At 41.7% G+C, this 25,056-nt stretch overlaps 1 protein-coding gene across 2 annotated transcripts in view; it reads left to right on the top strand.

Annotated features, from left to right (window-relative positions):
- ASAP2 (ArfGAP with SH3 domain, ankyrin repeat and PH domain 2) overlaps positions 1-25,056 on the top strand; it is a 183,449-nt gene that overhangs the window by 111,582 nt on the left and 46,811 nt on the right. For both annotated transcript variants that reach the window (XM_054022672.1, XM_054022673.1), the window contains exons 12-17: positions 12,881-12,968; positions 16,490-16,538; positions 16,650-16,816; positions 18,836-18,969; positions 19,645-19,739; positions 24,171-24,360. In XM_054022672.1, the coding sequence (XP_053878647.1) occupies positions 12,881-12,968; positions 16,490-16,538; positions 16,650-16,816; positions 18,836-18,969; positions 19,645-19,739; positions 24,171-24,360 (723 nt within the window). The remainder of the gene's footprint in view (positions 1-12,880; positions 12,969-16,489; positions 16,539-16,649; positions 16,817-18,835; positions 18,970-19,644; positions 19,740-24,170; positions 24,361-25,056) is intronic.

The following is a 25,056-nucleotide window of genomic DNA, read 5'->3' on the forward strand; positions in this document are numbered from 1 at the left end:
TGAAATCTCTGTGTAATATATAACTTATTTGCCTTCCAAACAAAAATATTCAGCCTGCTTATCTGTTTGCATCCAAGACTTCTGTGGGTACAGTTTGCTTTACTTGTCCTGTAAGCATTCTGTAGCTTCATTGTCCCAAGACACACATGATTTTCCATTGTGCAAGGCTCTCAGGTTTGTTGAATAGAAGAGTGCAGATTCTATCCCTTTTTTTTTAATATACAATATTCTTCATGGATACGAGGCTTATGTAGAGGAACTTAAATCTAGAAGGAAAATAATTCTCTGATAACTCTTATTTCCCTTGTTCTTGTGCTCCTTTCACTATTTATCTTTATCCTTCCTCAGCTCGGATGATGTCAATATCACTTTTCTGATAGCTCCATCATTTTATTTATTTTATTGCAAGAGAATGTATATGCTCTTTCTCTATTGATTTGTTCTTCCTCCTTGTTTAAGTGTATTATTGTCACCAATCAGTTTTCAAGAAGTGAAGTCAGGTCTACTTTTTTAGGGATTCTCTTGTAATCCAGTAACATAACACTATTTCTTCTTTGTGTGATAGTCCCTGTTGTATTCCACTGGGGTTATGCATGTGCACCGTGCATCTGGAGCCAAAGCATTTGAAAGTAGTGTTCGTTGGTCCACACATGGGTCCATTGGCTCACTTTGTGACTCTGCCTGAGGTAATGAAGAGTGGGTGCACTGACTGCCTTCTCACTGCCACATGGTCCAGGTTGGAACCTACAGTGTCCCCAACTTCGGCTTCATTTTATAAAATAAGAATTGTCTAGTTTACAAATAGTTATAACAGTTTTAATAGTTTTTACAATTTAGTATTTTATAGACCTATTAATGTTAGATTAAACTCCCTCCCCCCGCCATGCCCTGTTTGGGTACTGGGCTATGCTTAGGACTCTGGGCTTCAAACCCTGTGCTTCCTGTCTGTGATCCTTCTCAGTGCACGATGACCACCAGCACTGTCTGTACTGCTTTGGGGAAGCCCATATCATGGCAAGGTGTGGTATCTGCCAATCATTCCCCAGCCATACCCAAGAAAGGCGTGAACTTCATCTCCACAAATACATCATGGAGAAGGCCATGAGGCCTCAATCGGCTCCAGCCTGGGGACTCCCTCCCCCCCCGAACACATCAACCTGATTCAGCAAAGAGTGCGCCTCCTGCTATTAAGTCCGACTCTGGTGTGGGAGAATTTACCCCCACAGTGGGGTCTTTTCAGGAAGCACTTTCATGAGCATGAGACTAAGTCTTCCTGGAAATCCACTTCAAATAAATGGATTCAGCTGTAAGCAAGCCAGTCAGCTTGGCCCATGTGGACTTAGGGCATCCTAAACCCCAGAGGCATGACAAGAAAGCTGCTGGTAACCCATGCCATGGGGGCCCCTCTGACCACTTATCAACCCTCCTAATGGCCATACTGGGGGGCCTTGGGACCAGTACTCCCTTGAAGAGTTAATCCGATCTTCCAGGGAGTCAGATCTCCCCCTGGATCCAACAGAGGAGGAGGAATATTACGCTCTGGATGAAGCAGTGATTCCTATATCCCTTTCCCCTTCAGCTCCCTGATGACTTCAAGCAGTTCATAGATTCATAGATTCATAGATTCTAGGACTGGAAGGGACCTCGAGAGGTCATCGAGTCCAGTCCCCTGCCCGCATGGCAGGACCAAATACTGCCTAGACCATCCCTAGTAGACATTTATCTAACCTACCCTTAAATATCTCCAGAGACGGAGATTCCACAACCTCCCTAGGCAATTTGTTCCAGTGTTTAACCACCCTGACAGTTAGGAACTTTTTCCTAATGTCCAATCTAGACCTCCCTTGCTGCAGTTTAAACCCATTGTTTCTGGTTCTATCCTTAGAGGCTAAGGTGAACAAGTTCTCTCCCTCCTCCTTATGACACCCTTTTATATACCTGAAAACTGCTATCATGTCCCCTCTCAGTCTTCTCTTTTCCAAACTAAACAAACCCAATTCTTTCAGCCTTCCTTCATAGGTCATGTTCTCAAGACCTTTAATCATTCTTGTTGCTCTTCTTTGGACCCTTTCCAGTTTCTCCACATCTTTTTTAAAATGCGGCGCCCAGAACTGGACACAATACTCCAGCTGAGGCCTAACCAGAGCAGAGTAGAGCGGAAGAATGACTTCTCGTGTCTTGCTCACAACACACCTGTTAATGCATCCCAGAATCATGTTTGCTTTGTTTGCAACAGCATCACACTGTTGACTCATATTTAGCTTGTGGTCCACTATAACCCCTAGATCCCTTTCTGCCGTACTCCTTCCTAGACAGTCTTTTCCCATTCTGTATGTGTGAAATTGATTTTTCCTTCCTAAGTGGAGCACTTTGCATTTGTCTTTGTTAAACTTCATCCTGTTTAACTCAGACCATTTCTCCAATTTGTCCAGATCATTTTGAATTATGACCCTGTCCTCCAAAGTAGTTGCAATCCCTCCCAGTTTGGTATCATCCGCAAACTTAATAAGCGTACTTTCTATGCCAATATCTAAGTCGTTGATGAAGATATTGAACAGAGCCGGTCCCAAAACAGACCCCTGCGGTACCCCACTCGTTACGCCTTTCCAGCAGGATTGGGAACCATTAATAACAACTCTCTGAGTACGATTATCCAGCCAGTTATGCACCCACCTTATAGTAGCCCCATCTAATTTGTATTTGCCTAGTTTATCGATAAGAATATCATGCGAGACCGTATCAAATGCCTTACTAAAGTCTAGGTATACCACATCCACCGCTTCACCCTTATCCACAAGGCTCGTTATCCTATCAAAGAAAGCTATCAGATTGGTTTGACATGATTTGTTCTTCACAAATCCATGCTGGCTATTCCCTATCACCTTACCACCTTCCAAGTGTTGGCAGATGATTTCCTTAATTACTTGCTCCATTATCTTCCCTGGCACAGAAGTTAAACTAACTGGTCTGTAGTTACCTGGGTTGTTTTTAGTTCCCTTTTTATAGATGGGCACTATATTTGCCCTTTTCCAGTCTTCTGGAATCTCTCCCGTCTCCCATGACTTTCCAAAGATAATAGCTAGAGGCTCAGATACCTCCTCTATTAGCTCCTTGAGTATTCTAGGATGCATTTCATCAGGCCCGGGTGACTTGCAGGCATCTAACTTTTCTAAGTGATTTTTAACTTGTTCTTTTTTTATTTTATCCGCTAAACCTACCCCCTTCCCATTAGCATTCACTATGTTAGGCATTCCTTCAGACTTCTCGGTGAAGACCGAAACAAAGAAGTCATTAAGCATCTCTGCCATTTCCAAGTTTCCTGTTACTGTTTCTCCCTCTTCACTAAGCAGTGGGCCTACCCTGTCTTTGGTCTTCCTCTTGCTTCTAATGTATTGATAAAAAGTCTTCTTGTTTCCTTTTATTCCCGTAGCTAGTTTGAGCTCATTTTGTGCCTTTGCCTTTCTAATCTTGCCCCTGCATTCCTGTGTTGTTTGCCTATATTCATCCTTTGTAATCTGTCCTAGTTTCCATTTTTTATATGACTCCTTTTTATTTTTTAGATCGTGCAAGATCTCGTGGTTAAGCCAAGGTGGTCTTTTGCCACATTTTCTATCTTTCCTAACCAGCGGAATAGCTTGCTTTTGGGCCCTTAATAGTGTCCCTTTGAAAAACTGCCAACTCTCCTCAGTTGTTTTTCCCCTCAGTCTTGATTCCCATGGGACCTTACCTATCAGCTCTCTGAGCTTCCCAAAATCTGCCTTCCTGAAATCCATTGTCTCTATTTTGCTGTTCTCCCTTCTACCCTTCCTTAGAATTGCAAACTCTATGATTTCATGATCACTTTCACCCAGGCTGCCTTCTACTTTCACATTCTCAACGAGTTCCTCCCTATTTGTTAAAATCAAGTCTAGAACAGCTTCCCCCCTAGTAGCTTTTTCAACCTTCTGAAATAAAAAGTTGTCTCCAATGCAGTCCAAGAATTTGTTGGATAGTCTGTTCCCCGCTGTGTTATTTTCCCAACATATATCCGGATAGTTGAAGTCCCCCATCACCACCAAGTCTTGGGCTTTGGATGATTTTGTTAGTTGCTTGAAAAAAGCCTCATCCACCTCTTCCACCTGGTTAGGTGGCCTGTAGTAGACGCCTAGCATGACATCTCCCTTGTTTTTTGCCCCTTTAAGCCTAACCCAGAGACTCTCAACACTTCCGTCTCCTATGTCCATCTCTACCTCTGTCCAAGTGTGTACATTTTTAATATATAAGGCAACACCTCCTCCCTTTTTCCCCTGTCTATCCTTCCTGAGCAAGCTGTACCCATCCACACCAACATTCCAATCATGTGTATTATCCCACCAAGTTTCAGTGATGCCAACAATGTCATAGTTGTATTTATTTATTAGCACTTCCAGTTCTTCCTGCTTATTCCCCATACTTCTCGCATTTGTATATAGGCATCTAAAATACTGGTTTGATCTTTCCTCCCAGTTTTTTCCTGACTCTCCTTTCTCTCTGCCAATATAGCCCACACTCCCTCTTGTTTCCGACTCATTTCCCCGGTCTCCATGTTCCCCACTTACCTGTGGGCTTTGCTCACCTGTCCCCGTCGAACCTAGTTTAAAGCCCTCCTCACTAGGTTAGCCAGTCTGTGTCCGAATAGGGTCTTCCCTCTCCTCGAAAGGTGAACGCCATCTCTGCCTAGCAGTCCTTCCTCGAATAGCATCCCGTGGTCTAGGAAGCCAAAGCCCTCCTGGCGACACCATCTTCGCAGCCAGGCATTCACCTCCATGATGCATCTGTCTCTGCCCGGGCCCCTACCTTTAACAGGAAGAATTGAAGAGAATACCACCTGTGCTCCAAACTCCTTCACCCGTGCTCCCAGAGCCCTGTAGTCACTCTTGATCCGCTCAGTGTCACACCGCGCAGTATCATTTGTGCCCACATGGATGAGTAGCATGGGGTAGTAGTCAGAGGGCCGGATAATCCTCGACAATGCCTCCGTAACGTCTCGGATACGGGCCCCCGGCAGGCAGCATACCTCTCGAGATGAAATGTCAGGGCGACAGATGGGCGCCTCCGTCCCCCTCAGCAGAGAGTCTCCGACCACCACTACCCTACGTTTCCTATTCGCAGTGGTGGCAGCAGACTCTCCAGCCTTAGGGGTACGAGGCTTCTCCTCCTTTACTGTAGGGAGTGATTCCTTCTTTCCTGTATCAAGAAGAGCATAACGGTTACCTATAACCACGGCAGGAGGGTTCGGAGCAAGGGTGGAGCACTGCCTGCTGCCAGAAGTAACCAGCTGCCAGCGTCCACCCTGAGCCATCTCCTCCTCCACCAGTGGTGTATCAGCAGTCCTGTGTACTGGGACAGCTACCTCAGCTGTCTCCACATGGACACTGTCGAGGAATTGCTCGTGGATACGGATGCTCCTCAACCTAGCCACCTCCTCCTGTAGCTCTCTCACCTGCTGCCTGAGAGATTCCACCAGCAGGCACCTTTCACATTGGATGGTCCCCCCAGCCTGGATATCCGTAAGTGGAAATTGCAAGTTACAGTCTTTGCAAAACCACACCAGGATCTGGGTAGAGGCATCCATGCTTAGGCACTCTGTCTGGCTACAGGCACAGGTGGAGGAGACAGTAGCAGTGCTGGCACAGGTGTTGCGGGTCTTCCTAACCATCGTAAGCCTCCCTCTGTCAAACTCCCGTCTGCAGCCCCCTGTCAGCTGAAAGGGTTGTTTAAGCAAACAGTTAGAATGTAGTTGCTTTATAGGTATTAAGGGGAATCAAGAGAAAACAGATGGAACCGGCAAGGGACCCTCGCCCCCTTCCTGCTCCCCTTCCAAACTCCCTTGCGAAACTCCCTGTTAGCAGCCCCTGTTCGCAAAGCTCCCTGGTCGCTTGTGCGCTGCTTTATAAAGCCCTGGCCTGTATGAATGCCCCGCCCACTGATTAAGGCTCAGCCACTTACCAGAGGCTTCTAGCTTTCAAACCTTCCTTTGAAGCTCACAGCTTCCAACTGCCAGCCACAGCACACGGTCCTTCAAACAACCAAAACAAACAAACAGACTGACAAACACAAGCTCAGCACACAGCAAGTAACCCTCAAACACAAACAAACACACACTACAGACAGTCACTTACCCCAAAAGGTTGCTGTATTGCTCCTCCTTCACCTGGAGAACTCCCTTGCGAAACTCCCTGTTAGCAGCCCCTGGTCGCTTGTGCGCTGCTTTATTCCAGGACTTTCTCCACAGAGTTGCTGAAGAGCTTCAGATTCCTTTTGAGGAGATGCAGGACTCCCAGCACAAACTCTTAGACATCATCCATGCATATGGATTCAACAGAATAGCTTGCGGATCACCTCAGCAGGTCCTTCTCCACTCACAGGGGTAGTCCCTTAATCCGGACATCACAAGAGACATCTTCCAGAGATGGGGGGGATTCCCCTTACAGACCTGATTGCTACCCGTGACAACAGGAAATGCCATCAGTTTTGCTCCCTGAGGGGCCACAGCCCCTCTTACGGACACCTTCCTGTTGACATGGACAACTTACGTATACTACATCTTTCCTCCCATTCCACTATTTCACAAGGTTCTGTTGAAGTTCAAGCAGGACCAAGCATGGGTCATCCTTAAAACTGCAGCGTGGCCCAGACAACACTGGTTCACCACTCTCTTGAGCCTTTCATTGGAGCCCCACATCCAACTCCCACTGAACCTGGACCTGATCACTCAGGATCATGGTCCGCTGCGGCACCTGAACCTCAGCTCTCTTCATCTGACAGCCTGGAACCTTCATGGCTGAATCCTGAAGAGCAAGCTTGCGCAGAGAAGAGTCCTACTAGGCAATAGAAAACTCTCCACCAGGGCAATTTTCCTGGCAAATTGGAAATGATTCTCCATCTGGTCTTCCGGATGTAGGGTTCTGCCTAGGCAGTGCTTATTGCAGCTTGTTTTGGAGTACCTTCTACTCTTGAAACAAGGTCTGGCCCTTTCTTCAATCAAGGTCCACCTGATGGCCAGGTCGATTATTTTGCACAAAGTGATAATTCGTTTCCTCAAAGGCCCGGAGAGGGTGTTCCCTCAGATAAAGGAACCAATCCCTCCTTGAGACTTAAATCTTGTCCCGTCAAAGCTGACGGGCCTGCCCTTCAAGCCGCTAGTAATATGCTCACTGTTGCACTTCTTCGGAAGGTGGCCTCTTTAGTGGCCATCACTTTGCCCAGAAGAGTTTTGGAGATCCGAGCCCTCACCTTGGAACCCCTGTATACAATGTTCTTCAAAGATAAAGTCAGCTACACTCACATCCAAAGTTCCTCCCAAAAGTGGTTTCACAGTTCCACTGCAGCCAATCAATGTTTCTACTAGAATTCTATCGTAAGCTGCATGCAGATAGGGAAAAACAATATCTGCACTCTTTGGATGTTAGGAGGGTCCTGAAGGACCAAACCATTCGGCAGATCGACTCAGCTGTTCATAGCAATAGCTGAGAGAAGAAGGGGCTCCCCATCTCTGCTCAGAGGATTTTGTCTTGGATCACTTTTGTGTATCTGGGTATGTTACAACCTTGCAGGGGTCCCTCTTCCACCTAACCAGACTGCTCACTCCACAAGATCTCAAGCCTCTTAGGCTGCTTTCCTTGCTCAAGTTCCTATTTAGGATCTCTGCAGGTAGCAACGTGGTCCTCCATGCACACATATTCGGTGCACTATGCCATTACCCAATGAGCCACAGATGATGCCTGCTTCGGCCGCACAGCGTTGCAGTCAGCTTGTCCTTGAACTCCAAGCCCACCTTCTGTGCAACTGCTTAAGAGTCACCTACATTGGAATGGACATGTGCAAGCACTTGAAGAAAAAATGGTTATTAACCTTTCTGCAACTGTTCTTCGAGATGTGTTGCACATGTCCATTCCAAGACCTACCTGGCGTCCCTTCTCTGAGTGGTTGGTAAGAAGAAACTGAAGGGATGTGGGGTCGGCAAGGCCCCTTATACCGGCGCTATGAGCAGGCGGCACCCAGGGGCACTAGAGCTGATTTGATGGATACCACTAAGGGAAAAATGCTGGCAACTGTGCCCGGGGCATGCACACATCTGCGTTTTTTTTCTCATCCCACTCCCAGCTCATTGGTGGTCCTGTCCTCTTCTGAAAGAGCTAGACAGTAACATCTTTGGTCTACTTCTGCTGATAGAGGGCAAACGCCTGGATCTGCTGGAAAGAAAAGTCTTCTCATTATCCAGCCTCCATTTCAGGATAGCCAATTACCAGGCGCTAATAGCTAAATATAATTTCCTGATCCACGCCAAGTTTGAGGAGTTTATTGACAGCCTTCCACAGCAGGACAGAGCTCGTTTTCTGATAGACGAAGGCAAACTCATAGTCAGGACCTCTCTCCAATCTGTAATTGATGCCGCTGACATTACCTCTAGAGCTGTAGCTACTGCCATTATCCATAGGGAATCATGACTCCTTGCATCAGGGTTGCCTAAGGAGGTCCAGAGTACCATCAAGGACCTCCCCTTTGATGAATCACACCTTTTCAACCAGAAAACAGATGAGTCCCTCCATACCATGAAGGATTCCAGGGCTACCCTCCGCTTGCTTGGTATATACACGCTTGCCCCTAAGAGGAAGTTTCACAGCCCATTGGTCTAGATCCAGTCATATGGTTCAGCAGTTTTTCCATCAGAGACCCTATGAGCCACTACATAAGAGACAGAGGGTTCAAAAGTCCTGCTTCCCTACACCCTCTGCAACAGGTTCTGCACATCATTCTCAGCCCTCAGCTCCACATTATTTTTTATGGGAACTCAAGAGTCACGAAACACTAAGCCCAACACCTCATGACCCCCATGTGTGGGTTGGCTAGCACTCTTATTGCACTCCAGGTGTTGAAAAACAAAAGACAAGTGGGTGCTGAATGTCATCCATTCTGGCTATATGATACAGTTTGCATCCCTACCTCCTCCAAAAAACCCCTCTCTGCCCACTTCGGGGACCCCTGTCACGAGAGTATTCGCAAACAAGAGGTGAACTCCTTAATGCAGCAAGGAGCAATAGAGAACATATCCCTCCTCAGTACCAGGGGAGAAGGTTTTACTTGACTTACTTCCTGGTACCCAAAAAGAAGGGCGGTTGGAGACCAATCCTTGACCTCTGCCATCTCAACTGCTTCATTCACAAACTCAGATTTTGTATGGTCACATTGGCAGCTATAATCCCATCTTTAGGAAAGAGCATGTGATTTACAGCTCTTTATATGAAGGATGCTTACTTTCAAATAGACATTCATCCTGCTCACAGATGCTTCCTCAGGTTCATGGTGGGTTCCAACTATTTTCAGTACAGAGTAGTCCTTTTCGGAATAGACTCTCCCCAGAGTCTTTACCAAGATATTCTCGGTAGTAGCAGCCCATGTGAGACGTCGTGGTCTCATTATCTTCCCCTGCCTCGACAACTGGCACCAAGTCTCGCCAGGAAGTCTATGCATCAACTCGCTGGGAGTCAGCATAAATACAGAAAAATGTGTCGTGTTGTGTCCCCTCCCCCATCTTTGAACTTCATCAGGGCAAACTTGAATTCTGTCACTGCAAGAGAGTACCTGCCCAGTACAGGTTCCAGGCCATGAACAAATCATAGCTCGCATCAAACAATGCTGAAATACAGGTCAAGGCCTATCTGTCTCTCCTAGGTCATATGGCCTTATGCTCCTACGTCACCCCATTTCTAAGACTCCACCTTTGTTGCCTTCAGACATGGCTGTAATCAATGTTGTGTCTCCTGGTCGACAAATCCTCATCAGGTATGCGTGGGCGTCCCCTTTCACCCTTCCTTTCCAGACAGGACCTTTTATTACAGATGCATCCCTATGGGATTGGGGAGCCCACATGAACAGTCACTCTGCACAAGATACCTGGATGTCTCGAGAGTTCAGGATGCATATCAGTATTCTGGAGTTGTGTGCAGTCTAGAAGGCATATGAGTCCTTTCTTCCATTTATCTATACTCAGCGTGTCCTTATAAACGTCAGACAACATTATGACTGTCTTCTACATCAGCAAGTTGGGTGGAGTGAGATCCACCTCCCTGTGTGCAGAAGCAGTCAGCCTCTGGAATTGGTGCATCAGCAATCAAATCACCCTATCGGCGACCTACCTTCCAGGAAAGCTAAATCTGCTTGCAGATTCCCATAGCAGACATTTTACAGTCAATCATGAGTGGGAGGTCCACGACGTGGTACTGTGCAATATTTTCACTCTGTGGGGAACCCCAACCAGGGATCTGTTCGCCTCTCAAAAAAACAGAAAATGTACCACATATTGCTCCAGAGGAGCCCTTAGTCACCACTCCCAGGGTGATGTTCTGTTTCTTCCTTGGTCAGACCACTTCAATTATGCCTTCCCTCTGCTACCGCTCCTGCCATGAGTTCTATGCAAACTATGTCAGGACAGAGAAGGGGTCATCCTGATCCTGGGCCCTTCTGGTTTCCCAGCCTCCTATGCATGTCATCTCAACCACCAATCATCCTCCCAACATTTCCTGAGTCCCTGACCCAGTGGAACTGCAAGATGAGGCAACCAGATCCGCGTCCACTCCACCTCGGGTCTTGGTATTTGGATGGGCATCATCCTTAGAACGTTCATGCTCCACAGCCATAAGAGAGATCCACTTTAATAGTAAAAAGGACTCTATTAGAAAATGTAACCTAATTAAATGGAAGTGCTTTTCTTCTTGGGCCCATCAAAGTGGCATTCTCCCAGAAACTGCACGTATTCCTCTTATCTTGTACTATATCCTATCTTTGAGGACATCGGGTTTGTCCATCAGCTCCTTCCGAGTCCACTTGGCGGCGATCAGTGCATATCATCCACTTTCTTGGGACTACTTGATCTTCGCACATCCACAGACAAATAGATTCTGGAAAGGTTAATAAGAACTTTCCCACCTATTCAGAAGCCTACTCCCCAGTGGGACCTAAACACTGTCCTTTCAGTACTCACGTGTCCCCACTTTGAACCTTTAGTTTCTTGTTTCATGCAACTCCTTTTAATGAAGGTTGCTTTTCTTGTAGCCATCATCTCAGCTAGAAGGGTTGGCGAATTTGGAACGATGATGGCAGATCCTCTGTATTCTATATTCCATAAGCATATGGTTTCTTTGCATCTACTCCCCAAATTCACCTCTGAGTAGTTTCGGAATTTCACCTTAACCAATCAATTCACTTTTCTGTGTTTTTTCCCAAAACCGCATGCTTTTTACCTGCAGAGAACAAAATCAATTGGGAAGTACCCGAAACTATTCATTGTTATAGCAGAGTCAGAGGGCATGTCCTCTCTATGCAGAGAATCTCCAAATGGATCTCTGGCTGCATTCTGTTCCATCAGCTATCGAACCTCCCTCACCCCCACTACCCTCCATGGGGTAAGATCTCATTCCACCGGAGTGTAAACAACAACTGTGGCATCTCTTCAGGAGGTACCGCTCCTGGACATCTGTAAAGCGACCACATAGGGCTCTGTTCACTTTTCTCTGGTGCAGTATGCATGCATAACCCACAGTGGAATACAGATAGGGGCCACACATCTCGAAGAACCTCCAGTTACAAGTAAATAACGTCCTCATACCAGCTTGGTTTTACAAAAATCTCAGTTTGTATACTGTAAAGCCTTATTTTCTTGTATGAGATTGGTAGGTTAAACTGATGACCATGATTATTGTTGTGACTGTTAAGTTCTTTTCAATCTATGTTATGCATTATTCTGTCCTTGCAATTTTATTTACCAGATTATTTAAACAGATGACTGATTTTTGTCCACAGAAGCAATAACTGCCTCATTTAATTTGATTTCTGATTTAATTGCTCTAGGAAAGTGTATCGATAGTTTTTGTTTGTAGTGATGTATGTGATTCCTGGATTTCAGCCACCAAGATGGTGTCCTCATACACTGGAGAGAGGGGCAGCTATTTTGGGGAGAAAGTTGATATATTTATTTTTTGACATCTGCATTGCCCTTTTACGTGTTTTTTTTTTTTTTAATTATCTTTAGGAAGACCTATTGTTAGATTTTACTTTTAATAAAACATGCCACTTTTATTCAAAGAGAAATTGATGTAGGAAAGAGGATCCTTGTCTGAAAGTGCTGAACCATGGGAGCACATACTATTTTGATTACCTTGCTTTTAGGATGTCTTTGGTAGCTCATTCTCCCCTCCTCCCTCTACCCAATCCCCCCACCCCCCAAAAAGTATATGCTTATTTTTAGAGCATTCTGTAGTGAACTGTTTATTCTCCAGCAGTGTGGCTTTATAATATATGGGAGAGGAGACAATTACTTGTTTTTCTAAAGGAACTATAGTAGTAATAATAATAGAGCCACACTTTCCCTCCCTCCTGCCTACTAGAAGTAGTAATGGAAATATTACTAGAATGGAAATGATTTCATCTGATTAGAAATATTCTAATGATCAAGGCAGTTATTGCCTTTATTATATCTGTTTCCTTCAGACAATTATTACGGTAAGTTAACCAAAGAGATGATTTATAAAATGGTTCTAGACCCATCCTTTACAACTAGACTCCCTTCACTTTCACCCTACACCTAATTACACCCATTCTGTCAATAGGTAAGGGAGTCTAGGTTACATACTCGGGAACCAGAAAAAAATAGAAATTAAAGTATTCCTTGCACTACTCTTGTCTGATGCCCCAAAAATATGGGTGCTAGCCAGTTTTGGAAACTTTGTGGTCATACTCAGATGTCTTGTAATAGAATAGTATGCTTAGCTGCAGGCAGATTCTACCTACAGACAAGCAAATTCTTAATCAGTATGCATCTTACTAAGGGATATTACTTTGTGTGTTTTTTATCTTTAAATAGGCTAACCGACCTCCTGCAAAACTCAATCTGTTAACTTGCCAAGTGAAAACAAACCCAGAGGAGAAAAAATGTTTTGACCTCATATCACGTAGGTTTGTTGTTTAGTTCCTTAGGTCTTTACCTCTAGTAAACGTCCAAGGTTCAAAGATTATTTCAGAAAATGTATCAGATTTAAAATATTAGTTTAATGTATGTGCAATGTTACCGTTATGACATTCCCTCTTTAAAACTCTTTGCCTTTCATTTCTTTCTCATAATGTTTCTCACCAAACTTGTTCATTCGCAAAACTATTCATGTTTAAACATGGGCTTGTTCCTTCATTTCACATTATCTTACATCATCCTTCAGTGGGGTCACAGTGCTGAAGCAGTAACAACTACAGTGTTTCCAAGATCAGTTATGATGTCCTAATTGCAGAGTAATTACTTCAATACAGACTCAAACAAAAGACTTAGAGCTGTGACAGAAAATTTCTTTATTAAATTATAAGTGCATTAGTGTCTTTAATAATCACAGAGAAAGCAATGAAAAATACTTTTACTAAAAATTGATTTGATTTTGATTGATTTTGCTTAATTGTAAAATGCCCAAATTAAAGATACAAAATATGAACATTAAAGATTTGTATTATAAAACTTATATTTGGATGAAATGTAATTGAATAGTGGAGTTTTTTTCTTTTGTTTGAGTATCCTGAACATTTTTATATTGTTTTTATTAAGTTAATAAATGCATGCGGTACATATTACAAGAATATGTACATGTATACTATAAAATGGGTGAAACTTACAATTTTTTCCTTTGTTACCTATCATTAATGTCTCAAATATACATAATGGACCAAATTTTCTGCATGTTTAAGTGGGGGAAATGCTACTGAAATCAGTGAACCTGTATCTATTTACACCAGCAAAAATATGGCTTTCGTATTCAGCTTTATCCCATTGAAATGTTCATTTTCTGTTTTTATATAAACATAACAAAGAATGAACCATAACATAGTAAAACCTTTTTCCAGGACGGGGGTGGGTAATGGGAAGAAAGAGGGGGAAACCAAAAATAGACGCACATGTTCCAAATCGAGTGGCTGACATAATGGAATGATCCATTGTAGAGTTCCAACTTTTATACCTAGAATGGATGTAACTTTTCAGATATATTAAGAGTAAATCTTGTAGGCCAGTATCTCTGTTGCCTTCCTCAAAATAAAAATCTATTGTAATCTGTACAGTTACACTTGAATAATTCAAGGCCAGGCTCTCTCCTTTTTTTTTTTTTTTTTAATAACTATCCTGTTTACCAGTAACCAAAGCTGTTAACCCCTCCACAAGTAGGTGCACCTTAATAACTTCTGGTGTTTTTATTTTGTTTTTTAAACCCAGTTGTTACCTGATAAAAACCCTAATCGTGCAATTATATTTTTTGCTTTTGGAAACATCTGGATTATTTTATATCAGTGTGTGTCCTCTACTCCTATTTTTAAGGTTTTGAATAAAAGAGTCATGTTTAACTACTTTACAGATAATCAGTCTAGACCTAGCTACATACATGGGGTAGACCCTGATTCTGCAGTTTAGTCATCTGAGTATATTCCTGTTTCTCTGCAGAACTCCATTGATTTCAAGTCACGGGGTTTTGCAGGGACTCAGAGTTCTGCTCACACAGAATTAATTGCAAGATAAGGGACTTTGTTTGCTAACATTAAAAATTTTATCAAAAAAGACACACTTTTTTTTATCTTAATATTTAACTAAATTGTGGCATCAAGGGGTAAAATTTCCAGAAATGCTTATGTGACTTTGCAGCCTAGTCCCATTTTCAAAAGTGACTTTAGCATTTAGGAGCCTAAGTCCCATTGACTTTTAATGAGGCTTAATTAATAAACACTGCACCTTTCCACACCTTTGCTCCTATGTCTTTCTCTTTTCTTTACTTCTACTCTGCCTCTTAGTCCCTTTATTTTCCGTTCTCTTTCCACAGCTGTATTTGCTGGTTGGCAGTGGGTTTCAACAGCACTTATTGAACATAGCACCGGCTTGTTGTTTTTTTTATTTCGTCCAATTTTTTAAAAAGAAAAACAAAAGATTTGGAATTTTAAATTCAATCTTCCTTATTTTGTCTTTTAAAGTAAAAAGCAAACGTGCCGAAGTGCTTATCTTGGGGAAGAGACACAACCTGAAACGTAATTCCATCTTCTCTTTCCTTCCTTCACTTGGTATCCACCCTCCATAATTCTGGCAACATCCTTCACCTTTAATTTTGTCTCCATATAATTTGCTTGCAAAACTGGGTATCATCACTTCTTTACCACTGCCTCTACTCAACTATTGATGTCATAATTTATACTTTCATCTCCTCTCACCATATCTGTTGCACCTCCCTTCTCTGTGGATTCCCAAGTGCTTCTTCATCTGCTGTCAGCATATGCAGAATATTGCTGTGGCCCTTATCCCAGGTACAGAGAAGAGTAATCACCGCACAATTTCCTCCAATCATTCCACTGTTTCTTTTTATAGTAGGATTCATTTACCAAAAAATATGCCTTCTTTGTTGTTAAAACCCTCTGCAGACTTGCTCCAGCCTACTTTTCAAAACTAGTACCTCTCTTTCTACCCTGTTTCTTACTAGGTACTGGCTTCCTTTCTGTCCCTTCACACAATCTCACCATTCTTGGCATGAGAGCCTTCTCTACAGTTTCTCTCAGCTGGACAGCTTTTTCCTTATCTCTCTGCCTTGATGACTTTGCAACTCATGTAAATGACAGATAAAACCCTTTTTTTCTGTTTCTTGCTTTACTTACATAATTCTTCTTTAGCTGTTTTTTTTTGTTTGCATTAATTCTATATTACTCAACTCTGTAAAACTTTTATTTCTTTTCTGAAGACTTAGTCAATGGTAACGATGTTATAGTTACCGAAGCAGAGGGAAGTCCTTCGTATCCGATTTTTTAAAAATATTTGCCATTTGGTTGAAATTCCTAATATCTGCTCTTAGCGCAGAGATGAACTTTTTTGTGTGTGTGCCTGAAAACTTTAATAAAAGTCCATTAGGCCATTTTTGAGTTACCAAGGCAGGAGAACTCACTTACAAAATTTTCACATCCTTTTTATGTGCTCAGATGACTTAAAAAAAAAAAAAAAAAATTTATTTATTTATTTATTTTTTAATTTGCTCCCCATGGACTTGTCTTCACTGAGGACGCGTACTGTATATATCTTTGAAAAAGTTGTTATTTTATCCTGTGGCTTGTATGGTAAAGGCACAACTTCTAAATAATGAAGTCAGTTTCTAAAGGAAGACAGCTGCTATTTTAAAAACTGCAATATGAAGGTGCAATGAGGATGGCTTCTAAACAAAGACGTAAATGTATAATATACATGATATCAGTAAAATTCACCCCTATCCAGAAGGTCTGTTGAACCACTTAAGACCTCCACACAGCGGTGAATGTCACCTAAATGTGATTTCCCCCCCCCCCCCCCAATTACCGCCTTTCCAATGGTGAGAAAAGAGAGGTCAATAGTCAATTATAAGCAAATTATAGAATTTCTGAGACCATATCTCTATATTCAGTATTCAATAATGGGTCAATATATATTGTTATGCAGATGACAGAACCTATCACTTTCAAGCAGAAGATGAACAAGAGTGTCAAATGTGAGTTACTTCACTACTTTTGTTTCTGGTGTTGCTATTCAACTGTTACGTTTCATTAAACTTTAGACGCCTCTAACATTTTGAACAGCAAAATATTGCTATTGTTTTTAGATGGACATCGGTGCTACAGAACAGCAAAGAAGAAGCTTTAAATAATGCATTCAAAGGTGATGATAACACAGGAGAAAATAATATTGTCCAAGAACTGACAAAAGAAATTATATCTGAGATTCAGAGGATGACAGGAAATGATGTGTGTTGTGACTGTGGAGCACAAGGTGACTAATTTAAAGTATTCTTTCAGTGCATTTCTAATTGGTAAAATTATATTTCTATGAAGAGTGTTTAAGCTGCTGATTGATATTATTCCTTTTTCTCTTAAATTCAATTACCCATCTAGCAGAATATGCTAACAGTGTAATTGCAGAAGTTCATTAAGATGGATTTGGTATATCCTATTGTCAGTTCAAAAAAAAGTATCAGTAAGCTCTTTGCCTTTCTCCTACAGATTCTGATAATTAGCCAGGCTTACGTTACTTTTGATGCAGTAATTACAATATCATATATTATCATTGAGCCCTCCATTATATAATTTAAATTTTACTGTAAATTCAGTAAAACTGGAAGTCACACTAGGCTATTACAAACATTCTGTTAATAATTTTTGTTAATATTTATTTTTTAATTGTTCCACTTGACTTTGAGAACTGGCCAGAGGATGATTCTGAGACTGTAACAGTGCACCTGCTTGACTGTGCTTTGCAGTCTGTAATTTTCCCTCTTGGTTGGTATTGTTGATTAGTGAAATTCTGTTGTAATCCTTTTTAAACAGTTTTTAATTCCTGCTGTTCCCACTTTCTTCTATATGACATAGCTCAGAAGCACTACTTCCTTTAGTGACTGTCACTTTAGCTGAAAACACTAGATCTTGTTTTTCTCTTTGTTTCACTGCTCTGAATCGGTAGTAACTCAATTAATTAATTAGTTTTGGTGTATAGCTGTGTAGCATGACGGTCACTCACTGCCGCGGCACCTCCTGCTGGTCGTCCGGGAATTAGCTCAGTTCCAGCCTTGGAGCTCCTCCTGCTGGCCGGTGTCTTCCTACTGGTGCCTGCTTTCTCCTGATCTCCACCACTTAGCACTTCAGGCCCTCTGTCCCTCCCAGACCCTGGTGATCCTTACCTTGGGGTGCTGCCCCGCAGCAGTGCCCCCACACTCTGGGTCTCCCCTCACCAGGAAACCCCAATCCCCTAAACCCACCTCACCTCAGTGACCCACTGCCAGTCCTTATCTAGCCCCTTCCCTCAGGGGCAAACTGCAGTCTGAAGTGGCTACTCATCATCGGCAAGGGGGTTTGGACCTGCTGCCTTTCTAGCCCCAGCTGCCTCTCTGCAGCCCTAGTACCTCCCCTGGCCTTTAGCAAGGCCTCAGCCTGGGGACTTACCAGGCCAGAGCTCCCCAGCCCTACTCTGCCTCAGATACCCTGCTTACTCTCCCAGGCAGCCTGGTCCTCTCTGCTCCTTAGCTGGAGCAAGAGTCTCTCACTCCCTCATCCTGCCCTTTTATCAGGGTCAGCTGGACCCCAATTGGGTGTGGCCACACCTGGGGCTGTTTACCCAACCAGCCTCCCTTGCCTGCCTTTAACCCCTTTCTAACTGGAGCGGGATGACCGCCCCGCTACAAACTGGTATGAGAAGAGTCAGTCCTACTGCCTCTGAAAGGACTAGTTCAATGGAGCTGGGATCAAACATTGTTAAAAAAGGGTTACAGAACTGTTTAGATCTTAAAAATGGATGATTTTCATTTGAAGGGTAGGAAATAGAAGAAAGGGAGAATGTTGTGTAGAGATGATGAGTAGTAGGTAGAGAGAAACTCCTTAATGTCTCTGAAATGTTTTCTTGAGGATCCTTTGTGTCATGGTGAAGTATGTATTTTCATGTTACTGCTGTTGCCCTTAGACTAAAATATATACTCAGAAAACAAAAATGGGCAACTAGGTATTATTATTATTTATATTACAGTAGCAACCTCAGGCCCTAATCTGGAGTTTTTTCCCATAATGTTAGCTACTGTACAAATACAGCCCCCAATCCTGCAAAGACTGAGGCACATGAGTAACTGCATACATAAGAGCCATTCCATTAAGCGGCCATAGAGATAGACATAGACCCCTTCCTAAGGAATTTAACATCTAAAGCTCACATTTTGACTTCATTTCCATAATATTAATCTTTACAGTGCAATCATTACCTAACCAAACTTTAGTTCTGTGCTTTTTTTTTTTTTCTTTGCTTCAGATCCTACCTGGCTTTCAACAAATCTGGGAATTCTAACTTGTATTGAATGTTCAGGAATCCATAGAGAACTTGGTGTTCACTACTCCAGGATGCAGTCACTCACATTAGATGTGCTGGGAACATCTGAACTTTTGGTAAATGTTTTTATTAATTTATAAAATCTGAGGAAAATAGTGAGCGAGTTCCACTCCTTGTATATTTTTGTCATTTGAATTATATTCTTTCAGGCTTTGAAGTTACCTCTGGAAAAATACAAGCAAGAAATGTTCCTTTCTCAAATTAAAGTTCACTGGAAAACATTGTATTACTGAAGAAACTGTTTGTCTGGTATTAGAATTTGTATTAATAAAAGAGTGATTGTTTTTGGTGCTTAACAGGGCTGTCTTTACAGTAAGTTCCTTTTAAAAAAGAATACAACTATATGGCACTTAAATAGTGCCTTTCATGTGAGGAATTCAAGTACTTCTCCACTGTTTATCTCTTACTTTACGTTGCATTTTTCAGCAGAGAATTTCAAAGTGTTTTTCAAACTTCAAGAAAATCCATTGAAGTTAACTTCAGTGGGCTTTGGATCAGGTACTTAATCGTGAAGACAGCTCTTGAGGGAAAGGAAGGTATTGTCTCAGTTTTAGAGATGGGTAAACTGAGACCCAAATAACTTGTTCAAGGTCACACAGCCAGTCACAGAACTAGGACTAAAACCCACAAATCCTGATTTCCATTTATCTTGTTCTCTGACTACACAGTGCTTATGGCTACTATGGTTACTGAACATATCTGTTTGAAACGTAGGTATTTATTTTTAACAGCTTGCCAAGAATATTGGGAATGCTGGTTTTAATGAGATTATGGAATTTTGTCTGCCAACTGATGAGACAGTCAAACCTAATCCAAGCAGCGATATGTAAGTATAGATCCATTACTTGTTGAAAACAGAAAGTATTTAAATTGGCATCAGGAATGTCTTTTGTGCTGCTTAACGTGTTTTTGCACTCCATGTTGGGTGACTATTGGTTTGATTTTCACCACAAATGTAAACCTTTTTCTGGTGCCTTAATGATCAGTAAAGTATATGTTCACCTCATTTCCCCCTACCTCTGATTCTCCAATAGTGAAGGTTATATGTTACTAAGTCCCTCCACTATACCTTACGAGTTATGGGACAAACTCACACTGACTGATGGGGATGTTGAAGTCCCCAAGGCACGGATATAGTAGGAGACCAAGGATTGAAGCCCATGTTATCTCCTACGCTGTTAAATACAAAGACACTAAAATGAAGAACAGCCTGCTGAGAGTCACTGAGCACTTTCAGTACCTAATGACTTTAACTGAAGGGCTCAGTACCTCGCAGAATCAGGGTCTGAAAGCCCCAGCTTCACCCCCTCTCTTTCCTTACTGCATTAACTGAGATAGAAAAAAAATTGTCCCAAGGTGAAGTGAGCTCCCGGAGAGTCAGAAGCTGCCCTGGCTCAGTAGTATATCATCAGGGAGCGCTAGCCATCTGGCTCTTCTCTGTTGCCCACCATTTTTTTTAGTTTGGTGCTGTAAGGAAGGTACAATTTAACAGAAAACAAATCCAAAAACAAAACTGTTTTTTCATATTAGTGATTCATATCTATGAAAAGCATTTGCCCTGTCATCTGTTTAAAGGATAGGAAATGAATCTGTGTAATACAGCTCATCTGCCCAACTAAATCTCCTGGGATATGTACAAAATAAGTGTGCAAAAATACCAGATAATCTTTTTAGGCGGGTGGCCCAAATAAAATGATTTGTTGAATTAAAAGCAACTTCTAATAAAACACTTCATATGAATCTGACTTTACATCTGAATTCTAATTGAAATTGTTATCCACCAACAGTTAAGAATGTGCATTCAACAGTTGTACTAAAAATAACATTGTGAGTAACTCTCAAATAAATCTGAGAGGCTAAGCACTGTGAAAGAAAGGGGAAAGGTTAAACAAAATGAAAGTCTAAGAAGGACAAGAGAAGATTTTTGAAGCATACAAGCTTCCTGCTCCTTTGACAGCCTGATAGATAACAAAAAAATTAAAACCAGGAGAACAAGCTTTGAACAAAGCATACTTGCTCTGATTGCCATTGCTCTTTCAGTAATCTGTAACAGATCATATATTAAATAATTGGTAACAGCAGATTTAAAAAAAAAATTAACTTCAAACTTAATAATGTAGAACAATAGAGTAGAAGCATAGAAGTGTTTAAATTTGGTGCAGTTTTCAATTGTATTTGACTAAGTATTTGAATATCACATTCCCTGTTCTTTAGATGTCTTCTTAGGAGCTGGTAATGTTGTAATACTGACCTCTTCATTTAGATATTAAATTATACAATATATTCATAGACTAACTTAAAGTAGAAGAAAAAGAAAGAGTAGACAGTTTCCAAATGTTGAAAGAATAATTACCTTCATTTTCAGTGACTCCATCCTGTATATCTACTCTGAATTGTCTAATCTATCAATTTTTGATACACCCATTAGTATACTATTTACGGCCTAAATTGTGGCTTTGCCACAAGCTCTCCGTGTATAGGGTAGTATATATCTGCACCACCTCAAGACCACAACAGGTAAGGAATTGTACCTCTGAGAGATACAATTCACTCAATGTGCCCCGGGTCCCAGGTGGGTCACGCTGAGATTGCTCAGTTACGCTGAAATGCAAAGAATGGGGCAGACAATCACCAAAACTGTTTGTTATTTCTAATACTTAGATTCACCAAGCCAGCAACAAAACCGCTTCCACAATACCTTACTAGTTACCCGGAAGCCAAAAACACAGTTCCCTTAAAGTATCAGAGGGGTAGCCGTGTTAGTCTGAATCTGTAAAAAGCAACAGAGGGTCCTGTGGCACCTTTAAGACTAACAGAAGTATTGGGAGCATAAGCTTTCGTGGGTAAGAACCTCACTTGCATCTGAAGAAGTGAGGTTCTTACCCACGAAAGCTTATGCTCCCAATACTTCTGTTAGTCTTAAAGGTGCCACAGGACCCTCTGTTGCAGTTCCCTTAAAGCAACCCAGCCTGGGGCTTCCTCTCAAACAGCCAAGTCAAATATGATGAGGGTTACTGAAATCTTGTTCATTATACAAATAGTTCTATCAGTCCCAAAGGATCAGACACATTACCCTCCAGGTTAATGAATATTTCAGATCTTACCCAATTCTTATCAACTAAACTAAAATTTATTAAAAAATGAGAGAGTGAGTATTGATTAAAAGATCATTTTGCATACAGACATGAATGCAGTTCTTAGGTCACTTTCATAGTAGAGATGGTGAGCTTTAGAATTGCAAAGAGTTCTTTCAGAATTAGTGGACATTGGACTGAACCTATGGACTATCAGTTTGATTCAGAATGGAACTGGAGACCTCAGTCTTTCGGCTCAAACTTCCCCTGATAAAGCTTAAGCAGATCTGAGATGAAAGGATCAGGTCCCAAGAGTTTTTTATAGTTTTCTGGCAAGCTATGATAGTCTCTTGACAGCAAGAGTTCCTTGGGTGAAGAATAGTGTCTTTGAGGTAGAATTTATTTCCTATGTATACACAGGTAACTAGTTGCATTCATCAGCATAAGGTAATTATCCATTAAGCAATTTATAGACAGGTTACTACAAACTTCAGAGAGAAATATAGACAATGACATTATTACACCCAAGTTTCATCTACGTGTTAATATTCCCTTTTTATCTCTGACTTAATAGAAAGGAACTATCTGTTTACATGGTTAACATCTAACAGTATATATATGAAAACACATACAATTAGTTTTACCTCTAATTCTCTAACAATACAGGTTTGCACTTCAACGCTTTAGTCTCTAACATGAAATGGCTCTAATTACCATTTACATATCCTTTAATATGTCTCTAAAGGTTGAATCTGGGTCAGTTAGCCAGCTAGCTATGTAACACTTCTGGCCCTGTGTCACAGATACAATTCACTCCCTTCTCCCCCCTTTCTCTGGTGGGGAGAGGGGGTAGTAATTTGGGCATATAGCAGCAACAACATGCTCTAACTCATGTGTTCTATTAGTTATTATGATTATTTGTATTATTGTAACACCTAGGAGCCCTAAGTATGACCCGACTCTGTTGTGCTAAGCTCCGTACAAACATAGAACAAAAAGATGGTCCCTGCCTAAAGGAGCTTACAATCTAAGTTTAAGACAAGAAGTGACAGATAGGGAAGTACAAGTAACTAGTGCAACAATATTGGTCAGCATGCATACCAACAGCTCCAAGGCTCCACCCATTCCCTGCCTATATGTTCTGGTTATGGGAAGTAGTGGGCATACAGAACCTGCTTACTGTTATGAATCTGGATCCAGGGTCTGGGTAGTATTTGCAGGGGTGTAAGGAAGGTTTCTTGTACCCCTGCACAAGCAACTAGTATAAACAACAAGCTAGCTCAGTGCATGTTACGTAGGGTTAGTGTCAGCAAACCAAAATATGAAGCTTTGAGGTGACTCTCAAGCATAAATCTGGTATAATTATGAGTGCAATTTCACATCAGGGTTTTAGAAGAGACAAAATTGTTGCCAAGTGTCTCAGTGTTTTTCTATATCACTGAGGATATTGGATGTTCAGTTCATCATAACTTTAATACAGTAGAACCTCAGAGTTACGGACACCTCGGGAATGGAGGTTGTCGATAACTCTGAAATTTTCATAACTCTGAACAAAGTTCAGTTCAGGCTCCAGCAGCAGCTGAGTGTCCTACTCAGCGCTGGCATGAGTTTGCAAGCTTGTCCCCCTCCAGGCGGGGTGTGTGTGTGTGTGTGTGTGTGTGTGAATGAAAATAGTGTGTCCCCCTCCCGGGGGTAAAAACACATCCCCCTCCCGGTTTCCTGCTCTGCTGGCTCCGGCTGCCTTGGGCTGGCAGCCCCAGTGTCTTCACCCCCTAGCTAGCTGTAAGGGGCTGCCATGTGCGTGGGGGTGGGGTGGGGACAGGCAGCCCAGATGTGCCTACCTTTAAAATGCAATACAGGCACAGTACAATATTTGTTTGTGTCTGTGGGGGGAGAGGGTTTGCTGCTACTTGACTGGTTACTTTCGGTTTCACATGGTGTCCGGTTGACCGGTCAGTCTGGTGTTCATATCTTTGAGGTTCTACTGTAGTTGTATTTTACACTGACGAATAAAACAAACTGCATGTCATACTTACGATTGTGAGAGTAGGGCAGTATCACAATGAATGTGAAACAACCCTTCCCCAGATTAGAGATTATTTAAAATATTTTTGCCTGTTTATGTATGTGTGTCTGTAGAGATACTGTTAAAAGTTTTAAAAGTAAATTATATTCAATTTCAGGAATGCAAGAAAAGATTATATTACTGCCAAGTATATTGAGAGAAAATATGCAAGGAAGAAACATGTTGACAATGCAACTAAACTGCATAGCCTCTGTGAAGCCGTCAAAGCAAGAGACATTTTTGGATTGGTTCAAGTATATGCTGATGGTGTGGATCTGACTGAAAAAATTCCACTAGCCAATGGACATGTAAGAGTGGCATATTTTCCTATCCAGTATTTTAATAAGAGATGCAGCATGTTTTTATTCACGAAAGTGACAACTAATAATTTTTGAGTAACTCACACAAGTCCTTGTTATTGTAAGATGTTTTGTAATCGCAAAAGAATAGAGTAAATTTAATTTAACCCCAAAATTAAAATCACTCTAATTTATTTTCATGATTTAAAATGCACTATTTAAAAACAACTCAAGTCTGTTTTGTTTAAACCAGTTTTATTTGTCTTTTGGGAGGTGGGGGGGGAGAAAGAGTTTCTACACAAGAATATCTTTCAACATCGCATGTGTAAGAATATTCAAAATTTTAACATTTGGATTCATCTGATTGACATGCTAGTAGAGTTTCATTCATTATTAGAATTGAAAATCAATTTTTCTGGGTTTGTTTGGTCTTCCACATTTGTTGTTCTTGTAATCTGCTTAGGAAGAGATCTGATCATTGGACTGTTCAGAAAGTAGCCTGTTGCTACTGAAAGCAACATTAATTGACTGAAAAGCCACATCGAAGAACTGGAACATCAAAAAAAAAAAAAAAACCCTCATTTTGGGGCTTGATAACTTCAAACTTTCTCAAAACACATTTGTAATTCTGTTTATATGTTTATATATAAATCAGAGCTTTCCAGTTTGATAAGAAGAAAGGGATAACTAGATTTCAGGCTCAAA

The sequence above is a fragment of the Malaclemys terrapin genome, chromosome 3, assembly GCF_027887155.1.
Source record: "Malaclemys terrapin pileata isolate rMalTer1 chromosome 3, rMalTer1.hap1, whole genome shotgun sequence".
Classification (NCBI taxonomy): Eukaryota; Metazoa; Chordata; order Testudines; family Emydidae; genus Malaclemys; species Malaclemys terrapin.